The following is a 23601-nucleotide window of genomic DNA, read 5'->3' as shown; positions in this document are numbered from 1 at the left end:
TGAAATAAATCCTGAAGTTGCAACTTATTTACAATCATGTCATTAACATTAATTTTACCATTAATTTTTTATTTTAAATAATATCAAATTTGGAATCTAACTTAACAATATTTTCTCCAATTCAAATTTCTAACACTCATTAGCATTAATTTAATTCATTTCTAAAAAACTGTTGATAATAACTTATTTAATTAATTCATTCTCTATTTATGATGCATCCTGATAAAGCTCTTGGACCGGATGGTATGACAGCCCTTTTTTATCAGCGTGCTTGGGACACAGTTAAGGCTGATTTAAAACTTTCGGTAGATTTCTTCTTTCAGGAGGGCAGTTTTGACAAACGCCTAAATAGGACAAATATTTGTCTTATTCCAAAAGTGGATAAACCGACCCGGATGTCTAAATGGCGCCCAATTAGTTTATGTAATGTTGGGTATAAGATTATCTCGAAGATTTTATGTCAGCGACTACGCAAGTTCTTGCCAACATTGATCTCTGAGACACAATCAGTGTTTGTCGAAGGACGTTTAACTACGGATAATATTTTAATCGCTCAGGAGATGTTTCACGGACTCCGTACCCATCCCTCTTGCAAGGGCAAGTTCATGGCCATCAAAACTGATATGAGCAAGGTCTATGATCGGGTTGAATGGTCCTTTGTTGAACATTTATTGCGGAAATTTGGTTTTTGTGACAAATGGATTTCTTGGATCATGTGGTGCGTCACCTTGGTTGAATATAGTATCCTATTAAATGGTCAATCCCATGGATCTATAGTCTATACTACCGTCTAGAGGGTTATGCCAGGGAGACCCCTTGTCATCTTATCTTTTTATCCTTTGTACTGAGGTCCTTATTGCAAATCTACGAAAGGCGGAAAGGTCTAAACTTATTACGGGTATTAAGGTCTCTACTGCTTGTCCGGCGATTTCTCATTTATTGTTTGCGGATGATAGTCTATTGTTTTGCCGGGCTACAAAGGAGCAGTGTGAAGTTATTTTGGGGATTATCAAACAATATGAACGGATTACTGGACAGCAGATAAACTTTCAGAAATCTTCCATTCAATTTGGGCATACAGTAGATGCAGATGTGCGTGAGGACTTAAAAGGCATTTTGGGTATTACCACTTTGGGCAGTATGAGTTCATACTTGGGAATCCCGGAAAGTCTTGGTGGGTCCAAAACTAAAATATTTTTCTTTGTCCAGGATCGGTTGCAAAAACGGGCTGGCGGATGGCCTGCCAGGTTATTATCTCGAGAGGGGAAAGAGGTCATGATCAAATCGGTGGCGACCGCTGTCCCCACCTTTGTCATGTCCTGCTTTCGAATTCCGAAAACAGTTACAAGGAAACTTACCAGTGCAATCTCTAACTTCTGGTGGAGCTCTTCAGGGGAAACACGGGGCTTACATTGGATTGCATGGGATAGGTTGTGTGTTGATAAAATAGAGGGAGACTTGGGTTTTAGGTGTCTGGATGACTTTAATACCGCAATGTTGGCTAAGCAACTATGGCGGTTGATTACAGTTCCAGATTCTTTATTTGCAAGAGTTTTCAAAGGTCGATATTACAGGCATTCTGATCCATTGGATCCAATTAAATCTTATTCTCCATCTTATAGATGGCAAAGTATGGTTTCTGCTCGCTCTCTGGTGAACAAAATACTCATTAAACGGGTTGGGTCTGGAGCTTTCATTTCAGATTGGTCTGATCCCTGGATTCCTACTCAATCTCCGAGACCAGCATTGCGTTCAGGATCGCTAGTCGATCCAACGCTTAGAGTTAAAACTTTCATTGACAGGATTTCACATTCCTGGAACTTGGCGTTGCTTTCGGCTTTTTTCGAGCCGAGGATGTAGCCCTTATTTCTGCTTTACCCCTTGGTAATCTTACTACTTCAGATAGTTTGGGTTGGCATTTGACAAAAACCGGTGTTTATACTGTTAAATCAGGATATCAAGCTTTGCACAAGAAATTGGAGGGTGATTCCCCTGTTTACGGCCCCAATATTGTTCCCCTACAAGCATTTGTCTGGCAGATTAGGTGTCCACCAAAGCTCAGACATTTTCTGTGGCAAGCAATTACGGGTTGTATGGCGACAACAGCTAATCTACGACGTCGTGGACTAAGTTGTGACATGGAATGTGCGATTTGTGGAGGGGCGAAGGAGACGGTCAACCATGCTCTTTTTTTATGTCCTCCGGTGAGGGAGGTCTGGGAATTATCCCAATTCCCGACATCCTCGGGTTGCTTCCCTTCGAACTCTGTCTATGATAATATGGATTCATTATTTTGGAGATTTAAGGACACTCCTTCGGTAGAAGTATTTCCGTGGATTCTATGGTATATCTGGAAGGCCCGAAATGATAAATTGTTCAGCAACTTGGACTCCAATCCGGTAGCAATCTTACGGATAGCGGAAGAGGAATCAAAGCTTTGGTCTTCCGCTCAAGAAGAATCCCTAGGGTCCTTCCCTCAAAGTGGTTCCCGACCTATATCCAGGTCTATGGTTCAGACTTGTGACGCGGTTCATGGCTATGGTTCTAGCCACCGTTGTTTTGTAGATGGATCTTGGAAGGCGACTGACCAGTTTATGGGTAGGGGATGGTATTGCATTTCTCCTGAGGGAGAATCTCCCGCTATGGGTGCATCTAATTCCCGCCGCAGCTTGTCACCCTTCCATGCAGAAGTGGAAGCCCTTATCTGGGCAATGCGATGTATGATTGGTGCGGATAATGAGAATGTAGTTTTTCTCACAGACTGTTCTAATTTGGTGAAGATGGTGTCTTCGCCTTCCGAGTGGCCTGCATTCAAGACATATCTGGACATTATTGAAGAAGATAAGGATGAGTTCCTTTCATTCTCTGTCGTTCAGATTCCCAGATCACAAAATGGTAGAGCGGACAAACTGGCGCGTCGAGCTAGAGTGGAGTCGCTTCCAATTACCTATGTGAACAACTTTCCGTCTAATTGGCTCATTTGAGCTAATCTTGTTTTCTGCTAGAAACTTATTTTCATGTGTTTGAAAGCCAAGTGATTAAACTGTTGATAATAACTTTAATTTTAAAAAATTTGGGGCCCAAACTGACACAAATTGTTAAAAAAAAAAATTACTTCTTCACCAAAGTGTTTTTCAGTAGCTAATATATTAATCTATATAATAATAACAATGTGAAAAACTGCGACCAACAGTTGTGTTTTTTCAATCGTACCTTTTGGAAAATGCGACTAACAGTTGTGTTTTTTCAATCGTACCTTTTAGATTTTTTCTGAAAAGTCGTGATGGATCACGGTTATTTATGAAAATGTACAACTTTTCACTGTAAAGTTGAATTGATTGGAACATTCGTATCTTTTGAAATATATATATATATATATATATATATATATGTCTATTTGAACTGTTTTCATTTTTTTGGTCATGAAACAAAATTAACTAAAATTTCAATCTCAACGGTTTATACATCCTAAATTATTTTCTAACATTAGTCAAGAAATTCCTCTATATATAATAGCAATCCAAATAAATGCCACCAAAAGTTGTGTTTTTTCAATCTTACCTTTTGGATAATTTTCTAAAAAAATCTGTAGAAAATTTAAAGTGTATGTTTTACAAAAAGGTGCGATTGTTCACTGTAACAGTTTATTTTGTAAAGTTGCAACTGTTCATTGTAGAGTTGTGTCTATTCGAATATTCATATCTTTTGAAATCTATATATATTTGTCTGTTTGAACTGTTTTCATTTTTTTGCCATCACACAAAATAATATAAAATTTCAATCTCAACAGTTTTTACAGCTCTCTAAATTATTCTCTAGCATTCATTCTTTTAAAAATAAAGAAATTCCTCCAATTCTTGATTTAACAAAAGATTTTTGGAATGATGAATCTAATTTATAATGTTTAGTTAATTTTATACATGAAAATACCTAGAGTTTTTTTCGAAGAGTTAGATGGATTATATAAGGAGCTTTTGGATTTGACTTTTGAATATGATAATAAAGATGTCTTCTATTTAAAAGCAGTTTATATGAGTTTGTAGGTATAATCAAGTGCAAATGCAACAGTTACAACTTTTCGTAAAAAAAATTTTTTTATCTGTTTTTTTTTTAAATTCAAATGGTTGTATCGGTTCATTGTAGAGTTGTGTCTTTTCACTATATTTTATTTATATTTTTTCTTCACAACTTTTTGTTCTAATAGGTGTGTCTATTTAGATAGTCATGCATTTTGAACTTTCTTTATATTTGTCTCTTCATCATTAACTAACAAGTTCGTTGAAACAAATTTTCTATTGTATGTTAAATCTAAATAATTGAATATTAATATCTAATATTCAACATTATTCTATAATCTAACTAAAATTTTAGAAATGATTATATCAATAGAGAAATTTAATACAACTTAATATAGAATTTACAGTTGCGTCTATTTATCGTAACTTTTCGATAAAAAATATTTTAATATTTAAAAATAATATTAACAAACTGAATAAGTGCGAACAACAGTTGCGACTTTTTGTAAAAAATGGTTTTATTATTATTTTTTAAACTCAAACAGTTGTATTTGTTCATTGTAGAGTTGTGTCTTTTACTATATTTTATTCATATTTTTTCATCACAACTTATCGTTCTAATAAGTGTGTCTATTTAAATAGTCATATCTTTTAAACTTTCTATATATTTGTCTCTTCATTAATAACTAACAAATCATCATACGTTGAAATAAATTTTTTGTTTTTTGTTGAATCTTGAATATTAATATATAATATTCAATGTTATTCTATAATCTAACTAAAATTTTATAAATGATTATAGTAATATAGAAATATAATAAAACTTAATATAGAATTTACAGTTACGTCTATTTATCGTAATTTTTTGTTAAAAACTATTTTAATATTTAAAATTTATTCTATTTTGTTTTAAGAGTTGTGTATTTTAATTTGAATTTTTTCGTTGATACAGTCTCACTCATTATTAAATATATTTTTTATTATAATTATTTAATAGAAAAATACATTTACTCATTACAACCATTATTTCAATATTCTCAATTAGGATCACTTTGTCATAATAATTTTTTAAATTTTACTCTTTACCATAATTCTTCATAAAAATATCTTATATTTATAATACTTTGAACAATATGTTTTGCAAAGTTGCGTCTATTCTACATAATATATTTTTTGTTATAAGTTTTCATTTTGATTGAAATTAACTACGGTATGAATCTAGAATATTTTGTAACTTTTATATAATAATATCAAACCGAATAATGCGACCAACAATTGTGTTTTTTCAATCGTACCTTTTGGATATTTTCTGAAAAGTCATGATGGATCATTAAAACGGTTATTTATTAAAAGTTATAACTATTCACTGTAAAGTTGTGTTGATTGGAACATTCGTATCTTTTGAAATCTATATATATTTGTCTGTTTGAACTGTTTTCATTTTTTTGCCATGACACAAAATCATCTAAAATTTTAATCTCAACAGTTAATTCATTTTTCTAAAATATTTTCTAGCATTCATTCTTTTAAAAATCTAGAAATTCCTCTAATTATTGATTTAACAAAGATTTTTGGAATGATGAATCTATCTCGAATAAATGCCACCAAAAGTTGTGTTTTTTCATTGGTACTTTTTGGATAATTTTCCAAAAAAATCTATAGAAATTTTAAATTGTGTGTTTTACAAAAAGTTTCGATTGTTCATTGTAACTGTTTTTTTGTAAAGTTGCAACTGTTCATTGTAGAGTTATGTCTATTCAAATATTCGTATCTTTTGAATTCTATATATATTTGTTTGTTTAAATTGTTTTCATTTTTTTGTCATGACAGAAAATAATATAAAATATCAATCTCAACGATTTTTACAGATCTCTAAATGATTCTCTAGCACTCATTCTTTTAAAAGTAAAGATATTCCTCCAATTCTTGATTTAACAAAATGTTTTTGTAATGATGAATCTAATTTACAACTTTTAGTTAATTTTATATATAAAAATTTAATGAAAATATCTAGAGTTTTTTTCCAAGAGTTAAATGGATTATATAATGAGCTTTTGGATTTGACTTTTGAACATGGTAATAAAGATGCTTTCTATTTAAAAGCAGTTTATATGAGTCTGTAGGTATAATCAAGTGCAGACATAACATTTGCGATTTTTCGTAGTACCTTTTCGTAATTTTTTTTTTATTTGTTTTTTTTTTAGTTCAAACGGTTTTATCTGTTCATTGTAGAGTTGTGTCTTTTCACTATATTTGATATTTTTTTTTTATCACAACTTTTCGTTCTAATTGGTGTGTCTATTTAAATAGTCATACTTTTTGAACCCTCTTTATATTTGTCTCTTCATTACTAACTAACAAGTTTGTTGAAACAATTTTTTATTTTATGTTGAATCTAAATAATTGAATATTAATATCTAATATTCAACGCTATTCTATAATTTAACTAAAATTTTAGAAATGATTATAGCAATAGAGAAATTTTATACAAATTAATATATAATTTACAGTTGCGTCTATTTATCTTAACTTTTCATTAAAAATATATTTTAATATAACAATCTGAATTAATGAGAACAACAGTTGCAACTTTTCGTAGTACTTTTTTGTAAAAAAATTGGTTTTTTTATTTTCTAAACTCAAATAGTTGTGTTTGTTCATTGTAGAGTTGTATCTTTTCACTATATTTTATTCATAATTTTTCATCATAAGTTTTTGTTCTAATAGGTTTGTCTATATAAATAGTCATATCGTTTGAACTCTCTACATATTTGTCTCTTCATCAATAACTAATAAATTATGGTTCGTTGAAACAAATTTTTAGTTTATTGTTGAATTTAAATAATTTGAATATTAATATCTAATATTTAATGTTATTCTATAATCTAACTATAATTTTAGGAATGATTATAGTAATATAAAATTTTAATAAAACTTAATATAGAATTTACAGTTGCATATATTTATTGTAACTTTTCATTCAAAACTATTTTAATATTTAATATTTATTTTATTTTGTTTTTAAGAGTTGTGTATTTTAATTTTAATTTTTCATTGATACAGTTTCACTCATTATTAAATATATTTTTAATTATAGTTATTTAATAGAAAATTACATTTACCCATTACAACCATTAGTTCAATATTCTCAGTTAGGATTACTTTGTCATAATAATTTTTTTTAATCGTAGATCTTTACCATAATTCTTCATAAAAATATCTTATATTTATAATACTTTAAATAATATTTTTTGCAAAGTTGCGTTATTCTATACAATATTTTTTGTTAAAAATTTTCATTTTGATGATTGTGTTTTTAGTAACGGTTTATGTATTCAAACTATTCTATTACATTCAAATAATTTTAAATTTTAAATTTAATTATAATTTTTTTTTCTAAAATACTTCCCGCAATATCGCCGGGGGTCTGAGTCCTAATATATATAATTTTGATTCATGCTAATAAGAAACAATTGATATAAATCAAACTGTACAAAAAAACACTCCACCATTTCAATCGACTTGCACAACTATAAATACAAAAATGTTAAATGATATAGAGATAAAACAACCAAAATTACAAAGTCAAATTATATTATATTCATATAATTATAAAATAGAATATATTATATAATACTAAAAGCTCTACATTGTAAATGAAAAAGAATAATCACAAAAAAAAAAATTTGTTGACTAAATTAAATTTAATGAATAATAAGGATATCCTAACTTGTATATAATAAACCACTATATGTACACAATGAAAATTATACACTACATAATGTATTGATGTAAAACTATACTAGATTAAAAAATACAAAATATTATATATATAGTTAATATAATAAAAAAATTCTTCGTGATGGCTTTGCATTGTTACTCGAGAGCGAAATTGAGGAAGTAAGTATGTGAGAAACAAAAAAGAGTAGAGCTTTGGTACAAAACCTAAGAAGAACAAACAGAAATTAACAGCTAGGGTTTTGAATTGGGTGTAGAAGAAAGGTGAGATTTTGATATCTTTCTGATTTTTGTTTTTAAGGAAAAAAGCCCATTTACGAAAAAACAACTGATGTCAATGTATGTTGTATGTGTTTATGTTTGTGTTTGGTCCGTAGTCGAAAGCATATGCTTACCGAACAGATGATATAAAAGTAAAAGGTTCTTCTTCCTTTTTAATCTTACAGAAACAAAATTAAAACAATAAACAATGATATAGCTGTAGAATTAGCTAATAACACTTTTAGAAACACAAAAATTAGAAATATATATAGGAGTTTGATCGAGTCAATTGGATTTGTGTGACAAAGAAAATGTAAGAGGCATGTATGTAGTCTCTAAATATAATGTTTGGTGATTGCTTGCAAAGAGTTTTTCTTGACTTCTGTTGATGATTTACACATGAATGTCGTATCAAGAATTATTGAATCCTCTTTTCTTTTTCTTCAAAAAAAAAAAATCATTAATCATTGATCAAAATAACTAAAGTTTATTTTGAACATGAAGATTGTTTATAACAAATCTACAAATCCTTAAAATCAAAATTTTGTTTCAAAACTAATTTGTAAAATGGAACTAGAGTAGCAAAATCCCGTGAATTAATCTTGCAGACATCTTTCAGCATGCAACCAAAAAAGCGTAATCCTTTCGAGTAGCGAGAGCCCGTGAATTAATCTTGGACCCGCAATCGTTTCACTCTACATCATAGACTTCCCCCTTCCTAACAGATTATCTAATTTGTCAAGTAGATGGATCTTGAGTAGGTTCATGCATGCACCATAAGCAGAGCCGGCGTGGAGATAAACTAGGCTACAAGCGAGGGAGAAGAATGGGCCTCCTAATTTTTATTTTTGGGATAATTTTCTTCTAAAAGAAATAAAAAGCAACCTATTAAGACCTTACCAAGATTCAAACCTAAGAACTACAAACTCAACATTGACTGTTTTAACCACTAGACCATAAGACATTCCTTGAAAAATCGGCCAAAAAATAACTAATATTATTAGCGGCTACAAGCATATGCTTTGCTTGCTTGGCCTTGTGGCCGGCTCTGACCATAAGTGGTATTGGTTGGATTGTTGGGTCGAATTGGTGTTTACTTCACTTAGGTTTAAAGAGTATTCGGTGCCGCCTGCCGCTTTCATACAAACTTTCACTTCTCTCGGCAGTGAGATTTTTTTTTTCTTTTTTATTTATTCGATAGCATGCAATTAACGTAGATTAAGCACTCATGATGAATAGTCTTTGCATCGGAGTTAGAAGATTTTAACATTTTGACACATATCTTTTTTTTTACATTTTTTTTTATTCCATGTTATAATAAATTAATAATGTACTCGTGCTGACTGTCTACCTTAAAAAAATATGATCAATGTGGTTCTAACCCCAAATAAGCTCTCTACATTGATAGATTCTCCATGAGAAAAAAAAAAACTGATTCCTTTTAACTTAAATGAATAAACTTATTTTGCTGTTAAAAAAATGGAACTAGAACATAAATGGAAAAATGCAAAAAAAAAAACATGAGTTATTTAACTTTTGCCAACAAAAACACAAGTTTTTAGTTGCCAGGAAAATACAAAAACTATTTTATAAGTGATACAAAATTGAAAATACATGAACTATCCCGATTTTCTGATTTTTTATATTTTCAACGATGTTAACGCAATCGTAAACACTTTTACAATTACAATCTCAGAAAAAATTTCAGTTTTGTCATAGCCATAATCATAACAAAATTCTCTCTCTTTGGATATTTTAATTTTATATTCAATCTTTGTTTTCTTAGCTTCAAGCTTTTATTTTGAATAGAAATTTTGAAGAAAGAATAAAGGGCTAATAGTGTTTACGATTGCGTTAACGTCGTTGAAAATCGTAACAACCATATGTGGAAAAAAAGAAAGTCTCTTTCTCATCAAAACATAGATACATGTCCGTATTAGTTCACAGTTTTTGTAATAAATCATTTTCATAGTTTAAAATATTAATTAAAGAATTTTTATTTTGTAAACATTTCCTATGGCGTCTACTTTATGGAGCTTTAGCAACGGGTGCACAGTTAAGGAGAAGGCATATCAGTCAGCAATCCCTTTGTCGTCGATGTTGTACCAAAGAGGAAACAACTGACCACTTATTTTTTGGTTGTGAATATGCTCAAGCTACATGTGATGCTTATGGTTTTCCATGCTTAATACTTATTGATCTGTTGGTTACTCTAGAAAACAAGGTGCAGACAATATTAACGCTCAGTGCAAGGAAAGATGTTGATAGCATCATGAATCATTTACCATTCTGGATCCTATGGCGACGGTGGGAAAATAGGAACATACTTACATTTCAACAGATCGTATATACACTGGAAAAGTTGTATGACTCAAGCGAAAAAAAATGCTAGAGAGTGGATAGAGGCAATGACATTCAACGACAATATTTTGGAGCCTTTCAACATAACAATAAGACAGACAACTCAGCGAATACAAGAAAAAAGGGTGATCCCAGGTTGGGTCAAGTGTAACTATGATGGATCTTTTTAGAACTCAGAAACGAGATCAAGAGTAGGGTGGATATTACGAGACAGTAAAGGTTCCTACATAGAATCTGGCCAAGCAGTAGCAAGAACAATAAGCAGTCCGTTAGAAAGTGAGTTTCAAGAAATAGTCTTGGCGATGCAACATGCAAGTACTCTTGGAATAAAACGAATTCATATGGAATGAGACAATTAGGAACTCATCAATCTCCTCAACAATAAGGGTCTCAACTTTGTAGTGTTCAATTGGATACGAGAGGTCAGGAAATGGAGCAAAAATTTTCAACATGATCACTTACAATTGGATACCAAGAAGAAGAAACAAATGTGCAGACATTTTAGCAAAAAAAGGATCTTTAGAGAATATTCCTCTTTGTTATTATCACTATGTACCATACTTTTTAGGTCATCTTCAATGAAGGGTTTTAAGAGGGGTTGTAGTTGAAAAAAAGCAAAAAAAGAAATCAGAGAAATCAAAAAAATATAAGAGAGCATCTTATTTAGTAGACTCTTTTATGGAATAAGAGACCATAAGTGTCACTTATTCGTTGGCCAAACAGAATAATAGAAGTAGGAATTTTTTTTTTTTCGGATCGAATATTTCTTTCTTCCTTTCATCTCTCTGTCTCTCTCTTTCTCTCTCGATCGAAGTCTAAAATTCACAAAGAAAGAAGATTGAATGAAAGACTATGGAATCAAAGGAGATTGGGGTCGGAGGAGATCCGAAGCGGAGGAGATTAAATCTGCGGATGGGCAATCGGAGGATATTGAATCGCTCCGAGATTGAATCGTTTGAGATTTGATTTTGAAGTCGATTGATTCGGATGAGATTGAAGCTATTGGAATCCGAATGTAAGTTTATCAGTTTAATAGTATCTATTATGATTAGTTAAACAGATTAGGGTTGTTTGGGTTTGTGTTTGCAAATTAGGGTTCTTTGATGGTTGTTCAAAATTAGGGGTTTTGCTTGCTTCGCCTCTGTTCCGAAATGATGCATATTTTTGGTGGAAGTTGTCATTTTATTGTTCGTTTACGAGGAAACATAAAAGCTTTGGTTCAGTTTGTGTTATTGTTCGATTACCACGAAGCAAAAAAGCTATGGGTCTGATTGTGTTTTTGTTCGATATATCTTCTACTATGTATGATCTTATTGGGTAGATTGATAAGTTTGTTTTTAATTTGGGCATGATTAATTAGAATATTGTTTCTACAAAAAAATAAGTTTGAGAAGTGTGTTTTTTCATTTGGGCATGTTAAGTGATCTACTTCTCTCTTTTATTTTGAGGTTAAATGGACCAACTTATGGACTGTGATCGAGACTGCTACCTGTTCCGCCATGAAGGAAGGTAATATATGATCCTCTTCTTTCTTAATTAATTTGGTGTTAGTTTAGGTAAGAGTCGAGTCAGTCATTGATGATTGTTTTTGTTTTTTGGTTGTGATAAATATGGTTAGTACTTGATTAGGGAGGTACTTGTCGAGTCAGTCATTGATGAATGCTTCTACATCAGACTTATTGTTTGATGGTGTAGGGTTTGTTGGTTGTTTTAATGTGATAAATGTATGGTTGTTGTAGTTTAGGTAAAAACTTAAATTTGAAAACCTAAACCCACTTGTTTTAAAAGTAAACTAGTGGTGAGCTTTGTGTAAATAAAAGGTTCACTTGATAGTAAAACACAAAACACACAACATTAAGCCTTTATCACAAATCACACAACATTAACCCTTCCTTCTCCTTCTAACACACACACGAATAAGTAGGCTATGGATTCAGACAACTCCATGAATCCCTATCGTCACTCTCCTGGCTTCTTCGACCTGCTACAAAGTCAACATGAAACCCACATGCTTGTTGACTCTCCATATGAGAGTCAATGTTCTGACGCCCCACCTGCAGCTGCATCCCCTGTTGGTAACCGCAGAGCAAGGCATACATGGTTACCAGCAGATGATCTGATGTTTGTTAGTGCTTGGCTGAACACGAGCAAGGATCCTATAACTTCAAATGAGCAAAGACGTGGAGCCTTCTGTGGAAGGATAGCGGATGACGTTGCAGATTATCTGAATGTTGTAAGCCGACCAAAGAGAGAGTCCAGTCACTGTAAGTAGCGGTGGGGGAAGGATTGCTATGAGGCTGCTACAAGGGAGAAAACAAGTGTGCAGAATGAAGATGATGTTATGAAGCTAGCAAACCAGATCTACTTCAATGATCACAACAAGAAATTCACCTTCGAGCATGCTTGGCGAGAGCTTAGATATGATCAGAAGTGGTGTGCATCCACATCTTCTAAAGGGACTGGAGTGAAAAGGACACAGGTGGATGGTTCTGCGGATCCTTCAAGTTCCCAACCTGTGGATGTCAAGGCTGAACCAATGATGACCCGTCCTCCTGGTGTTAAGGCTGCAAAGAGAAAGGCCAAGAAGAACAGCAACACTAAAGCGGATGTAGTGGGAAATTCGAAAGCTTGGTTGGAGTTTCATGTGCAAGAGGTTGAGAGGATGTATGAGATGAAGCAAAAGGATTTTGCTTTGAAAGAGATGGAGTTTGCTATGAAAGAGAAGCATAGTAAGCATGTGATGCTTGAAAATCTCATTGCAAAAAAAGATTCACTTACTGAATCAGAAAAAAACTTTAAAGGACAAACTTATTGATGACATGTTGTCATTAATTTGAATCGGTTTGTGTTTTACTTATTAACGAGTTGTGTTTTACTTTGTTGTGTCTTATGTACTCGGACTTATTGATGAATTTTCCTTGTAATCGGTTTCTTTGATGGTTGTGTTTTACTTTGTTGTGTCTTATGTAGTCGGACTTATGTAGTCGGTTTTACTTTGTTGAACAATTATGTAATTGGTTCGTTTGAATATGTTATGTAATCGGTTTTACTCTAATTCTTGCCATGGGATTCAGTTTGAATATGATATGTTATGTGGGTTGGTATTTAACCACTATTACTTACATTTTTCAGAATAAAGGGTCACACAACAGTCTTTCTCGTGAGACTGTGACCACATTGATGCTTGTTGAGCTTGACCACACACAACAGTCTTCCCCGTGAGCACCACATATTGGAAGAGCATTGTACTGTTAAATTTTAACCACATACATTGTATTGTTGTAATAATGGAAGAAGAGCATTGTATTATTGTATTTTTGACCACATATTTTGACAAGTACAAGTTAGTATTTTGTATTTTACCAACCCACACCACATATTTTTTACAAGTACCAGTTTTGTCTTTTTCTTCACCATACCACAAACTTTGTAAACGTTGAACACCACATATGTCCGAATGATTTTAGAGCACAAGCATGTCTATAAAACGTGAATGCCATTGTGGTTCAACAATTATCACAACCAATTCACAAACTTATCAAACACTCTCTCTTTTTTCTATTACCATTTCTCTCCAAAATGGCATCTTCTTCCCACAATAATTTAGATGACACAATTAATGAATGCTTTAATCAAGTTTGTGACCAAGTTTCCAATCAAGTCTGGCAAACTCTTCTCAGTCCATCGGTTCAACATCAGCGACTGAAGATACATAAAAAAAAAGAGCCTTCTATTAAAGAAACCGTGAAGTCGGCGACACCCACTTGTGGAAAGATTAATTTAGTGAAGATGCGACCTACCCCCCTCACATTTTCCGATGCCGTTTTAGAATGAACAAGGCCTTGTTCATGCGTATCGTTGAGGAAATCGGAAATGAAATTCCATTCTTTCAACAACGAAGAGATGCTACAGGAAAGTTGGGGCTTTCAACACTACAAAAATGTACAGCAGTAATTCGTATGATGGCATATGGTTCGGCAGCTGATGCAGTGGACGAATATCTCCAACTTGCTGAAACCACAGCGTTCTCATGCTTGGAGCATTTTGTTGTAGCAATCATAAATTGTTTTGGGGATGAGTACTTACGAAGACCAACACCAGAAGATCTTCAACGACTACTCGATATTGGAGAGATGCGCGGATTTCCGGGGATGATAGGAAGCATCGATTGTATGTATTGGGAGTGGAAGAACTGTCCAAACCGCATGGAAAGATCAATATACACGTGGTTCTGGCAAGCCAACAACCGTTTTAGAGGCTGTAGCTTCACAAGATCTATGGACCTGACATGCTTTTTTCAGACCTCCAGGTACATTAAATGATATAAATATTCTTGAGCGTTCTCCCATTTTTGATGATATTTTAAATGGTCGAGCTCGGAAAGTTAAATACAATGGCTTACTATCTCACGGATGGTATTTATCCAAAATGGTCTACTTTTATCCAATCTATTCCACTGCCACAAACTCCAAAAGACTCTTTATTTGCTACACATCAATTGTACGTAAAGATGTCGAGCGTGCTTTTGGAGTTTTGCAGGCTCGATTTGCCATAGTCAAAAATCTGGCTCTTCTTTGGGATAAGGTACAAATTGGAAATATAATGAGAGCATGTATTATACTGCACAATATGATATTAGAAGACGAACGAGATGGGTACACTCAATTTGATGAATCCGAATTCACACATATAGAGTCCAACCGAACTTCGGAAAGGGACTTCCACTTACCAACAACCAGGCCTTCATGTGTCTCCACTATGATGAACATTCGTTTGAGTGTTCGTGATCGATAAAAACATAAACGGTTGCATGATGATTTGGTTGAGAATATTTGGGCAAAATTTGGAGGATACAATTAATCATTTTCCCTTGTTATGAATTGTACTTATTTTATTATGTTTTAATGTTTTCTATGTTTAAAATTTTATGAAATGAAATAATTTTATAAACATATATCTGAATATGCAATAATTTCATATTTTACTTTAATTTTCTTAATTTCAAAAAAAAAATCAAATTAAGAGACTCAAAATTAGAACCCACCATTGGAGGGAAAGGTTTTTAATTAGGCTTCTCAAAATTCTTATTCAACTAAAAGTACAGCATATTTTAATTAAAAATTATAAGAACCCCAAAAATATAACCCCCCAATTGGGGTTGCCCTTACTACCTCAGTTACATTGTGAACAGTTCCAACATTATTAATAAAGATTTAAAAGTTTTGTTTTTTTAAAAAAGAATTTTATTTTGTTATTTTCTATTTTTATAAATCAGAAAATAAGACTATGTATATATCAATCTCCATTATGCCTAAACTTAAATTCTAAATTAATATTATTTTAATTGATATTTACTTAAGGTTAATAATATACTAAACTAACTTTGTAGTTAATACAATTATATATTATTTAAAGTTCAGAGATTTTAAAAGTTATTTTTTAAATATAATTTTATGCGAAGTAGTTTTGTGCTTACTTGTGTTAAATAAGAGATATAATTTTATGCTTAATTGTGTTATGTAATTTTATGAAAATATTATTGCTATCAAAATTATTAAAATTTATGAATTCATTATTTTTAACTTCTATAAATAAATATGATTGATAAATGGAATTGAATATACTTAAATTTTAATTTGATATGTTCATTACAAAATATAAGATTTTTACTTAAATTATGAATATTACATACTATATTGATGGGTATCTCATCACTCAATGGATATAACTTTTTTAAGATGTGTTTCTCAAAATTAATTTAAATTATAAATCTTAATACTATTAAAAGAGAAGTACAAAATTGAAATTTGTACAAAATTTCCAAAAATGCCACTCAATTTGGCATAAAGGAGAGACATTATTGAAATCGTTGGGGGTAATTTTGTCTACGAAAAAACAATTAATAGAGCAGGATCCGCGCGTCTATAAAACCCATTCGAATAGGTAATCGGATCCTCATCATCTCCTTATCCGCTAATCTGCATCAAATTTAAATAAGTTAGTGGGTATTTAAAACCCAAAACCATTGTTAACAGATCAGAAGCCCAAACACATAGCACATTCAATCTATTTTTAAAACGATTAAAACCCAAACAAATACAGAAATATACTTTCGTTTTTGTTAGTTACGATATTTGAATATATTCATACATTACTGAACATTCCTAAAATCAAAACTATAAATATACGGAATCACTAATTTTTTGCAATCATATCTATTTAATTTGATTAATATACAAAATATTCGCAGTCAAAAATTAATGTTAATCAATATATTCCAAAATTGTTAAACGTTTTCTAAGCAGCCCTAACATTCGTACTTCTCTATAAATAGAGAGTTCAACCATTTTTTGTCTAACTCATCAAACACACAACTCTCTAAAATTACCACAAACCTAGACATGGCTCATGCCTCATGGCTGTATCCTACGCATATTCATAAGATAATTTTTATTCTAAATTCATATTTTAATCTTTATGTTCTACCCGGTACCTGGATCCGGATCGAAGAAGTATTGCTTCACATTCGCTGACCTTGTTGGGTAAGAAGCTGTTGTTCCCTGAATCCAGATCCGGAAGTATTGCTTCACATTCGTCAACTCGGAGCCTGCGGGTATTGAAGCATTTATAATAGGGAACCATCATCAACAAAACGTGTGGGTTGAGTATGATCTTGCTCATAAAAAGATTGGTTTTGCTAATGACGTCAAGTGTGATCATGCGAGTCAACAACTTCTTGGATCGAGACGACTTTGAATAACTTTTGTTTTTAAAATCTTCCTTATAATTAAAAGAGAAGTACATTTGACCCAAAAAAAATTAAAAGAGAAAGTACAAATTAGAGAATATCCAAAATTACTGATCTAATTACTCAAGTTGCCACTGAATCATTAACAAATGAGACACTTAATTGAAATCAAGAAGACAAAAATGACTGAATAACTGAAATCAAGAAGACAAAAATGACTGAATCATTAACAAAGGCAAAATTAGAATTCTAAAAGAATGTAATCTTAATGGGCCGCACATTAAATTTATATACGTGGGTCTATATCGATTCCTATATCATACTAAAACAAATTTGGTAATGATTTGAATAAAACGAAATTAAACTTGACCTGGAACATCAATGGCAGATGAACATTGATTATCTTAGAAAATTTTCCCTTCTTAATTAAAAAAAATTGGGGATGTAAGGAAAATTGAAAAACATTTTGTTGGGATATATTATTATTACCCCTTTTTTAAGAACAAATGTTGAATAGCATTGTTAATTATTTTTCACTTTTAAGCCTTTTAGTATAACCAAAGCTTGTGGGTGGATGTGAGTACGGGTCTTAAAAAATTAATTTAGAAATATGGGTTTCATAACGCATAAATTTTTATAAGAAAATTTAATTGTTTTGTAGAATATATGTATTAATTACTTTAAATATATATTTCAGAAGACATACTGGAAAACCAATATTAGAAAAAACCGATTAAGTAAAATGTATGGGTGTCCTGTGAACTCAAGCGAGGCAGATACATGCATACTGTTTAATTTTTAAACTCTACATACTTTAAAATCTTTTTTTTAAAATACTACTATACCATTTTAGCTCCTTAGTCAAACTACATATATATATATATATGTATAAATATATAAAACTTTACGTTATTATACACATAAGTTCTACTTAATTAGTATCAAAATTTTAAAAACATAATTATAATTTGTTCCGCGGTATACCGCGGGTTCAAATCTAGTACTAATAATATAATAGAAGATGCTTAAATTGTGCTATAAATAGCCATCAAAAATTCTCCCTAAATAACAGAAGTATGGAAGAAATAATTAGAGAACGTAATCTTTGTGGTATTAATTAGTTTACTCTTGGAAATACTAAGACGTAACAAAATACATATGTTTGACCCAAATAATGTGTCTTAATTTTCATTTTATATTTCTTAACATTGATTTCTATTTTAAGCCATTGAGAAATTGACGGTGGGTAATGATGTAAGTTTCCTATATTTGCGAAGACAAATGGTTTGAAACACACCTATCACTACGCCTCAGCCACTGAAATTTACATACCAAATATAGTTTGGGGGTTGCACTATGAAGGCAACACCGTACAAAAACAAATTAATAGAAAGAAGAACGCAGTTTGTAAAATAATTTTCTTCTATGTTGGTAAGAAGAATATGGTAACATGCGATATGGAAAGAGTTGCGGTGAAAGCAAAGCGAAAAGAGCTAGGCATATCATGCATGCTCAACACGGAGGTTGGTGCAGTTCTTGCGGTCATTCGTAGACCCCTTGCTGAAAGTTACCTTTCTCCCCAAGAAACAGACCATTGTGATTCATCTGTCCAACACTCCTTAAAATCTCTTAGAGCCCTTATCTTTAATCCTCAGCAGGAATGGCGCACCATCGATCCTTCGGTTTATTTATCTCCTTTCCTTGAAGTTATTCAAAGCGATGAGATCCCGGCTAGTGCCACAGCCGTTGCCCTTTCGTCCATCTTAAAGATCCTTAAAATCGAGATTTTTGATGAGAAAACACCTGGTGCTAAAGATGCTATGAACTCAATTGTTTCGGGGATTACTAGTTGTCGTTTGGAGAAAACAGATTTGGTTTCTGAAGATGCCGTGATGATGAGGATTCTTCAAGTTTTAATAGGAATCATGAAGCATCCATCATCCGTACGTTCATTCCTCAAAATGTTTTTTTTTCTTTTGTTTGCCTTTATCTTTTACTCTTTTACTTAATGAAAAAAAAGACACGTTAATAAGTTTGTTTGAGCAAAAATAATTATATTTACCAAACAAAGTTGTGAATAAAACAGGATTTATTAGAAGATCAAGCGGTTTGCACAATCGTCAATACATGTTTCCAAGTGGTACAACAATCTTCCGGGAGAGGAGATTTGTTGCAACGAAATGGAAGATACGCAATGCACGAGCTGATTCAAATCATCTTCTCTAGATTACCTGATTTTGATGTCAGGGGAGATGAAGGTGGTGAGGATACAGAATCTGATACTGACGAAATCGACATGAGTGGCGGATATGGAATTAGATGTTGCATCGACATTTTCCATTTCTTATGTTCTTTGCTCAATGTAGTTGAGGTTGTTGAGAACTCTGAAGGGACAAATGTTCACACTGCCGACGAAGATGTCCAGATTTTTGCTTTAGTTTTAATCAATAGCGCGATTGAGTTAAGCGGTGATGCTATCGGGCAACATCCAAAGCTTCTTAGGATGGTTCAAGATGATCTGTTTCACCACTTGATCCATTATGGAGCTTCTTCAAGCCCTCTCGTGCTATCTATGATCTCTAGTTGTATACTCAATATCTATCACTTCCTTCGCAAGTAACTCCTCTGTTTTTAATTACATTTAAACCTAAGTATGTTTTTCTTTATCAACTTAGTTTAACAATGGGTTAATTTATTAGGTTCATGAGGCTACAACTTGAAGCTTTCTTCTCCTTCGTGTTGTTGAAAGTTACAGCTCTCACAGGCTTCCTTCAGTTACAAGAAGTTGCTCTTGAAGGGCTAATCAACTTTTGTCGACAACCGGCTTTCATAGTTGAAGCTTATGTTAACTACGATTGTGATCCGATGTGTCGTAATATTTTCGAAGAGACAGGAAAAGTTCTGTGCAGGCACACCTTCCCTACCTCTGGTCCTTTAACCTCTCTACAAATCCAAGCCTTTGAAGGTCTTGTGATCTTGATTCACAACATTGCTGACAATATGGATAAAGAAGAAGATGAAGGTGATGAAGAAAATGATCAATCCAATGTTATTAAGCCAAGCCCTGTTGAGATTCATGAGTACATACCATTTTGGATAGAAAAGCCAAAAGAAGATTTTGAGACATGGGTAGATCATATAAGAGTGAGGAAAGCGCAGAAGAGGAAGCTAGCTATCGCAGCAAATCATTTCAACAGAGATGAGAAAAAGGGTTTGGAGTATTTGAAGTATAACTTCTTAGTCTCAGATCCTCCTGATCCAATGGCTTTAGCTTCATTTTTCAGATTTACACCTGGTTTGGATAAGACTATGATTGGAGATTATCTTGGAGATCCTGAAGAGTTTCATCTTAGTGTTCTAAGAAGCTTTACACATACATTTGAGTTCACGGGTATGAATCTTGATACCGCGTTGAGGACGTTTCTTGAGTCGTTTCGGTTACCGGGAGAGTCGCAAAAGATTGAACGTATGATTGAAGCTTTCTCTGAGAGATTCTACAAACAACAATCATCTGATATTTTTGCAAGCAAAGATACTGTTCATATTTTGTGTTACTCGCTTATAATGCTCAACACAGATCAACATAATCCTCAAGTTAGGAAGAAAATGACAGAAGATGAGTTTATACGCAATAACCGAGCGATTAACGCGGGAAATGACCTTCCAAGAGAATATCTCTCTGAGCTTTTTCAATCCATAGCAACCAACGCATTTGCTCTATCGACTCATTCAGGTCCAGTGGAAATGAATCCAAACAGATGGATTGAGTTAATGAACAGAACAAAGACGACACAACCCTTTAGTATGTGCCAGTTCGATCGAAGAATAGGAAGAGATATGTTTGCAACCATTGCAGGTCCATCAATAGCAGCTGTTTCTGCATTCTTTGAGCATTCAGATGATGATGAAGTGCTTCATGAATGTGTTGATGCTATGATCTCTATAGCTAGAGTTGCTCAATATGGCCTTGAAGACATTCTTGATGAGCTTATCGCTTCCTTTTGTAAATTCACAACGTTGTTAAACCCTTACACCACACCAGAAGAAACTCTGTTCGCATTTAGTCATGATATGAAACCGAGAATGGCTACTCTAGCAGTTTTCACACTCGCTAACAACTTTGGTGATTCTATTAGAGGAGGGTGGAGGAACATTGTGGATTGTCTCTTAAAACTCAGAAAGCTTCAACTTCTTCCACAGTCTGTCATTGAGTTTGAGACAACTGATGAAGAGACCTTAAACAATGGTGGATCAGAACAAGACATGAACATTAATTCAAACCAAGACACAAAGTTTAACAGAAGACAAGGTTCTAGTCTTATGGGTCGGTTCTCACACTTCTTGGCATTAGACAGTGTGGAAGAATCTGTGGCTCTTGGAATGAGTGAGTTTGAACAAAATCTTAAAGTCATCAAACAATGCAGGATTGGTCAAATATTTAGCAAGAGCTCAGTGTTACCAGATGTTGCGGTCTTGAATCTAGGCCGTTCTTTAATCTACGCAGCTGCTGGAAAAGGACAAAAGTTTAGTACAGCGATAGAGGAAGAAGAGACAGTCAAATTCTGTTGGGATTTGATCATAGCTGTTGCATTATCTAACATCCACCGGTTCAACATGTTTTGGCCAAGTTACCATGAATATCTACTCAATGTCGCAAATTTCCCGCTCTTTTCTCCCATTCCGTTTGTCGAAAAAGGGATTCCGGGTATGTTTAAGGTATGCATCAAGATTCTTGCTTCTAACCTTCAAGATCATCTACCAGAGGAGTTGATTTTTAGGTCCTTAACGATAATGATGAAGATAGATAAAGAAATTATTGAAACATGTTACGATTCAATAACCGAGTTTGTTAGCAATATCATTACAAACTACTCTAGTAATCTGCAAACCAATATTGGGTGGAAAAGTGTTTTACAACTACTCTCTTTATGTGGAAGACATCCAGAGACTAAAGACCAAGCTGTAGATGCTCTCATTAGTTTAATGTCGGTTAACGCCACACATCTCTCACAGGCAAGTTACGCTTATTGCATCGATTGTGCCTTCAGTTTTGTTGCTCTAAGAAATAGTTCTGTTGAGAAGAACTTGAGAATATTGGATCTCATGGCAGAGTCGGTTACAATGCTGATAAAATGGTACAAAACCGCTTCCACCGATACTGCGAATAGCTACAGCCCGGCGAGCAACACAAGCAGTTCATCATCTATGGACGAAAACAGCTTAAGAGGGGTTAACTTTGTTCATCATCTTTTCCTAAAACTCTCCGAGGCTTTTCGAAAAACGACCCTTGCACGCCGAGAAGAGATAAGAAACAAAGCAGTGACGTCTCTTGAAAAAAGTTTCAACATGGGCCATGAAGATCTTGGATTTACGCCCTCGGGGTGTATATATTGCATCGACCATGTTATATTCCCAACAATTGATGACTTGCATGAGAAGCTTCTAGACTATTCAAGGCGGGAAAACGCGGAAAGAGAGATGAGAAGCATGGAAGGGACTCTGAAGATAGCGATGAAAATGCTCATGAACGTCTACTTGGTTTACTTGGAACAGATTGTAGAAAGTGCTGAGTTTAGAACCTTTTGGTTAGGAGTGTTGAGGAGAATGGATACGTGTATGAAGGCGGATTTGGGAGAGTACGGAGACAACAAACTTCAAGAGGTTGTGCCTGAACTCTTGACCACCATGATCGGTACCATGAAGGAGAAAGAGATTCTAGTGAAGAAGGAAGATGATGACCTATGGGAGATTACTTATATTCAAATCCAGTGGATTGCTCCATCACTCAAGGATGAGTTATTTCCCGATGAAGAGATTTAGACTTGTACTATTTAGATGCAATTTATGATTTGATTCTCATATGTTAATTAGCTTCAAAAAAGCCAATGAGATTCTCGTTATGTTTTTATGCAGTTTGAGAAAATGATAAGATTGACTAATTTATGTAAATTATAAAAAAATTTACAATGAGAACATATTTTTATTTTTAAGAAATATATGAAAAATGCTGGCAAAAAAAAAAATTTATATATATATGAAAAAATTTATTTTAGCATTGAAACAAAAATAATAAGAAAATGTAATAATCTAATCTTAGAAGAAAATATATTTTTTTTGGTCGATAATGGAAATAAATAGTTAAATTAACATTTAAGACTCTTTGATATTAATTATTTTGACTACTTATAAATTTTATGTGATACACTTTAATATCTGATTCATCATCATCATCATGTATATGACAGATTTTCTATCTACTGTCTCTTCTTCATTTGAATTATCTAAAAGACTAAAACACAACATTAAAAATAAAATATTAATAGTAAATCATAAATTTCGTATTTGGCTAATAAATACCTAGTATGGATGGACATATGGGATATTAGACACCGAATTAACTGCTGTATTAGATAAGATTAGCAGATTTATAACCATAAAAAGACAAAGAACACACCACACACCCTATTAAAACATGGG

General features: G+C 32.9%; 3 protein-coding genes and 1 long non-coding RNA gene across 5 annotated transcripts; all 4 read left to right on the top strand.

Annotated features, from left to right (window-relative positions):
- The first annotated feature begins 212 nt into the window (after positions 1 to 212).
- On the top strand, positions 213 to 2984 carry LOC147918664 (uncharacterized). The gene is made up of 4 exons (XM_087503628.1): positions 213 to 305; positions 465 to 632; positions 778 to 1653; positions 1803 to 2984. The coding sequence occupies exons 1-4, from the start codon at positions 213 to 215 to the stop codon at positions 2982 to 2984; spliced, it is 2319 nt and encodes a 772-aa protein (XP_087359754.1).
- An 8132-nt stretch (positions 2985 to 11116) lies between these two features.
- On the top strand, positions 11117 to 13746 carry LOC147918663 (uncharacterized). The gene is made up of 2 exons (XR_015593604.1): positions 11117 to 11885; positions 13509 to 13746. It is a non-coding gene; the product is annotated as an uncharacterized LOC147918663 (long non-coding RNA).
- A 460-nt stretch (positions 13747 to 14206) lies between these two features.
- Positions 14207 to 14698, top strand: LOC147918662 (uncharacterized). Its single transcript, XM_087503627.1, has one exon. It carries the CDS (start codon positions 14207 to 14209, stop codon positions 14696 to 14698), a length of 492 nt encoding a protein of 163 aa, XP_087359753.1.
- Positions 14699 to 18515: 3817 nt separating this feature from the next.
- On the top strand, positions 18516 to 23036 carry LOC104770329 (ARF guanine-nucleotide exchange factor GNL2). 2 transcript variants are annotated; one of them, XM_087504323.1, is made up of 4 exons: positions 18516 to 19067; positions 19211 to 19740; positions 19824 to 22137; positions 22235 to 23036. In XM_087504323.1, exons 1-4 carry the CDS (start codon positions 18567 to 18569, stop codon positions 22250 to 22252), a joined length of 3363 nt encoding a protein of 1120 aa, XP_087360449.1. In that variant the 5' UTR covers positions 18516 to 18566; the 3' UTR covers positions 22253 to 23036. The 2 variants fall into 2 exon arrangements, with proteins under 2 accessions (XP_087360449.1, XP_010493037.2); XM_010494735.2 differs by having other exon boundaries at positions 19824 to 23036.
- Positions 23037 to 23601: the final 565 nt, after the last annotated feature.

The sequence above is a fragment of the Camelina sativa genome, chromosome 20 (genome assembly GCF_030686135.1).
Source record: "Camelina sativa cultivar CO46 ecotype springtype chromosome 20, ASM3068613v1".
NCBI classification, from domain to species: domain Eukaryota; kingdom Viridiplantae; phylum Streptophyta; class Magnoliopsida; order Brassicales; family Brassicaceae; genus Camelina; species Camelina sativa.
The sequence above is the reverse complement of the archived record's forward strand: the minus strand, read 5'-3'. Positions and strand labels throughout refer to the sequence as shown.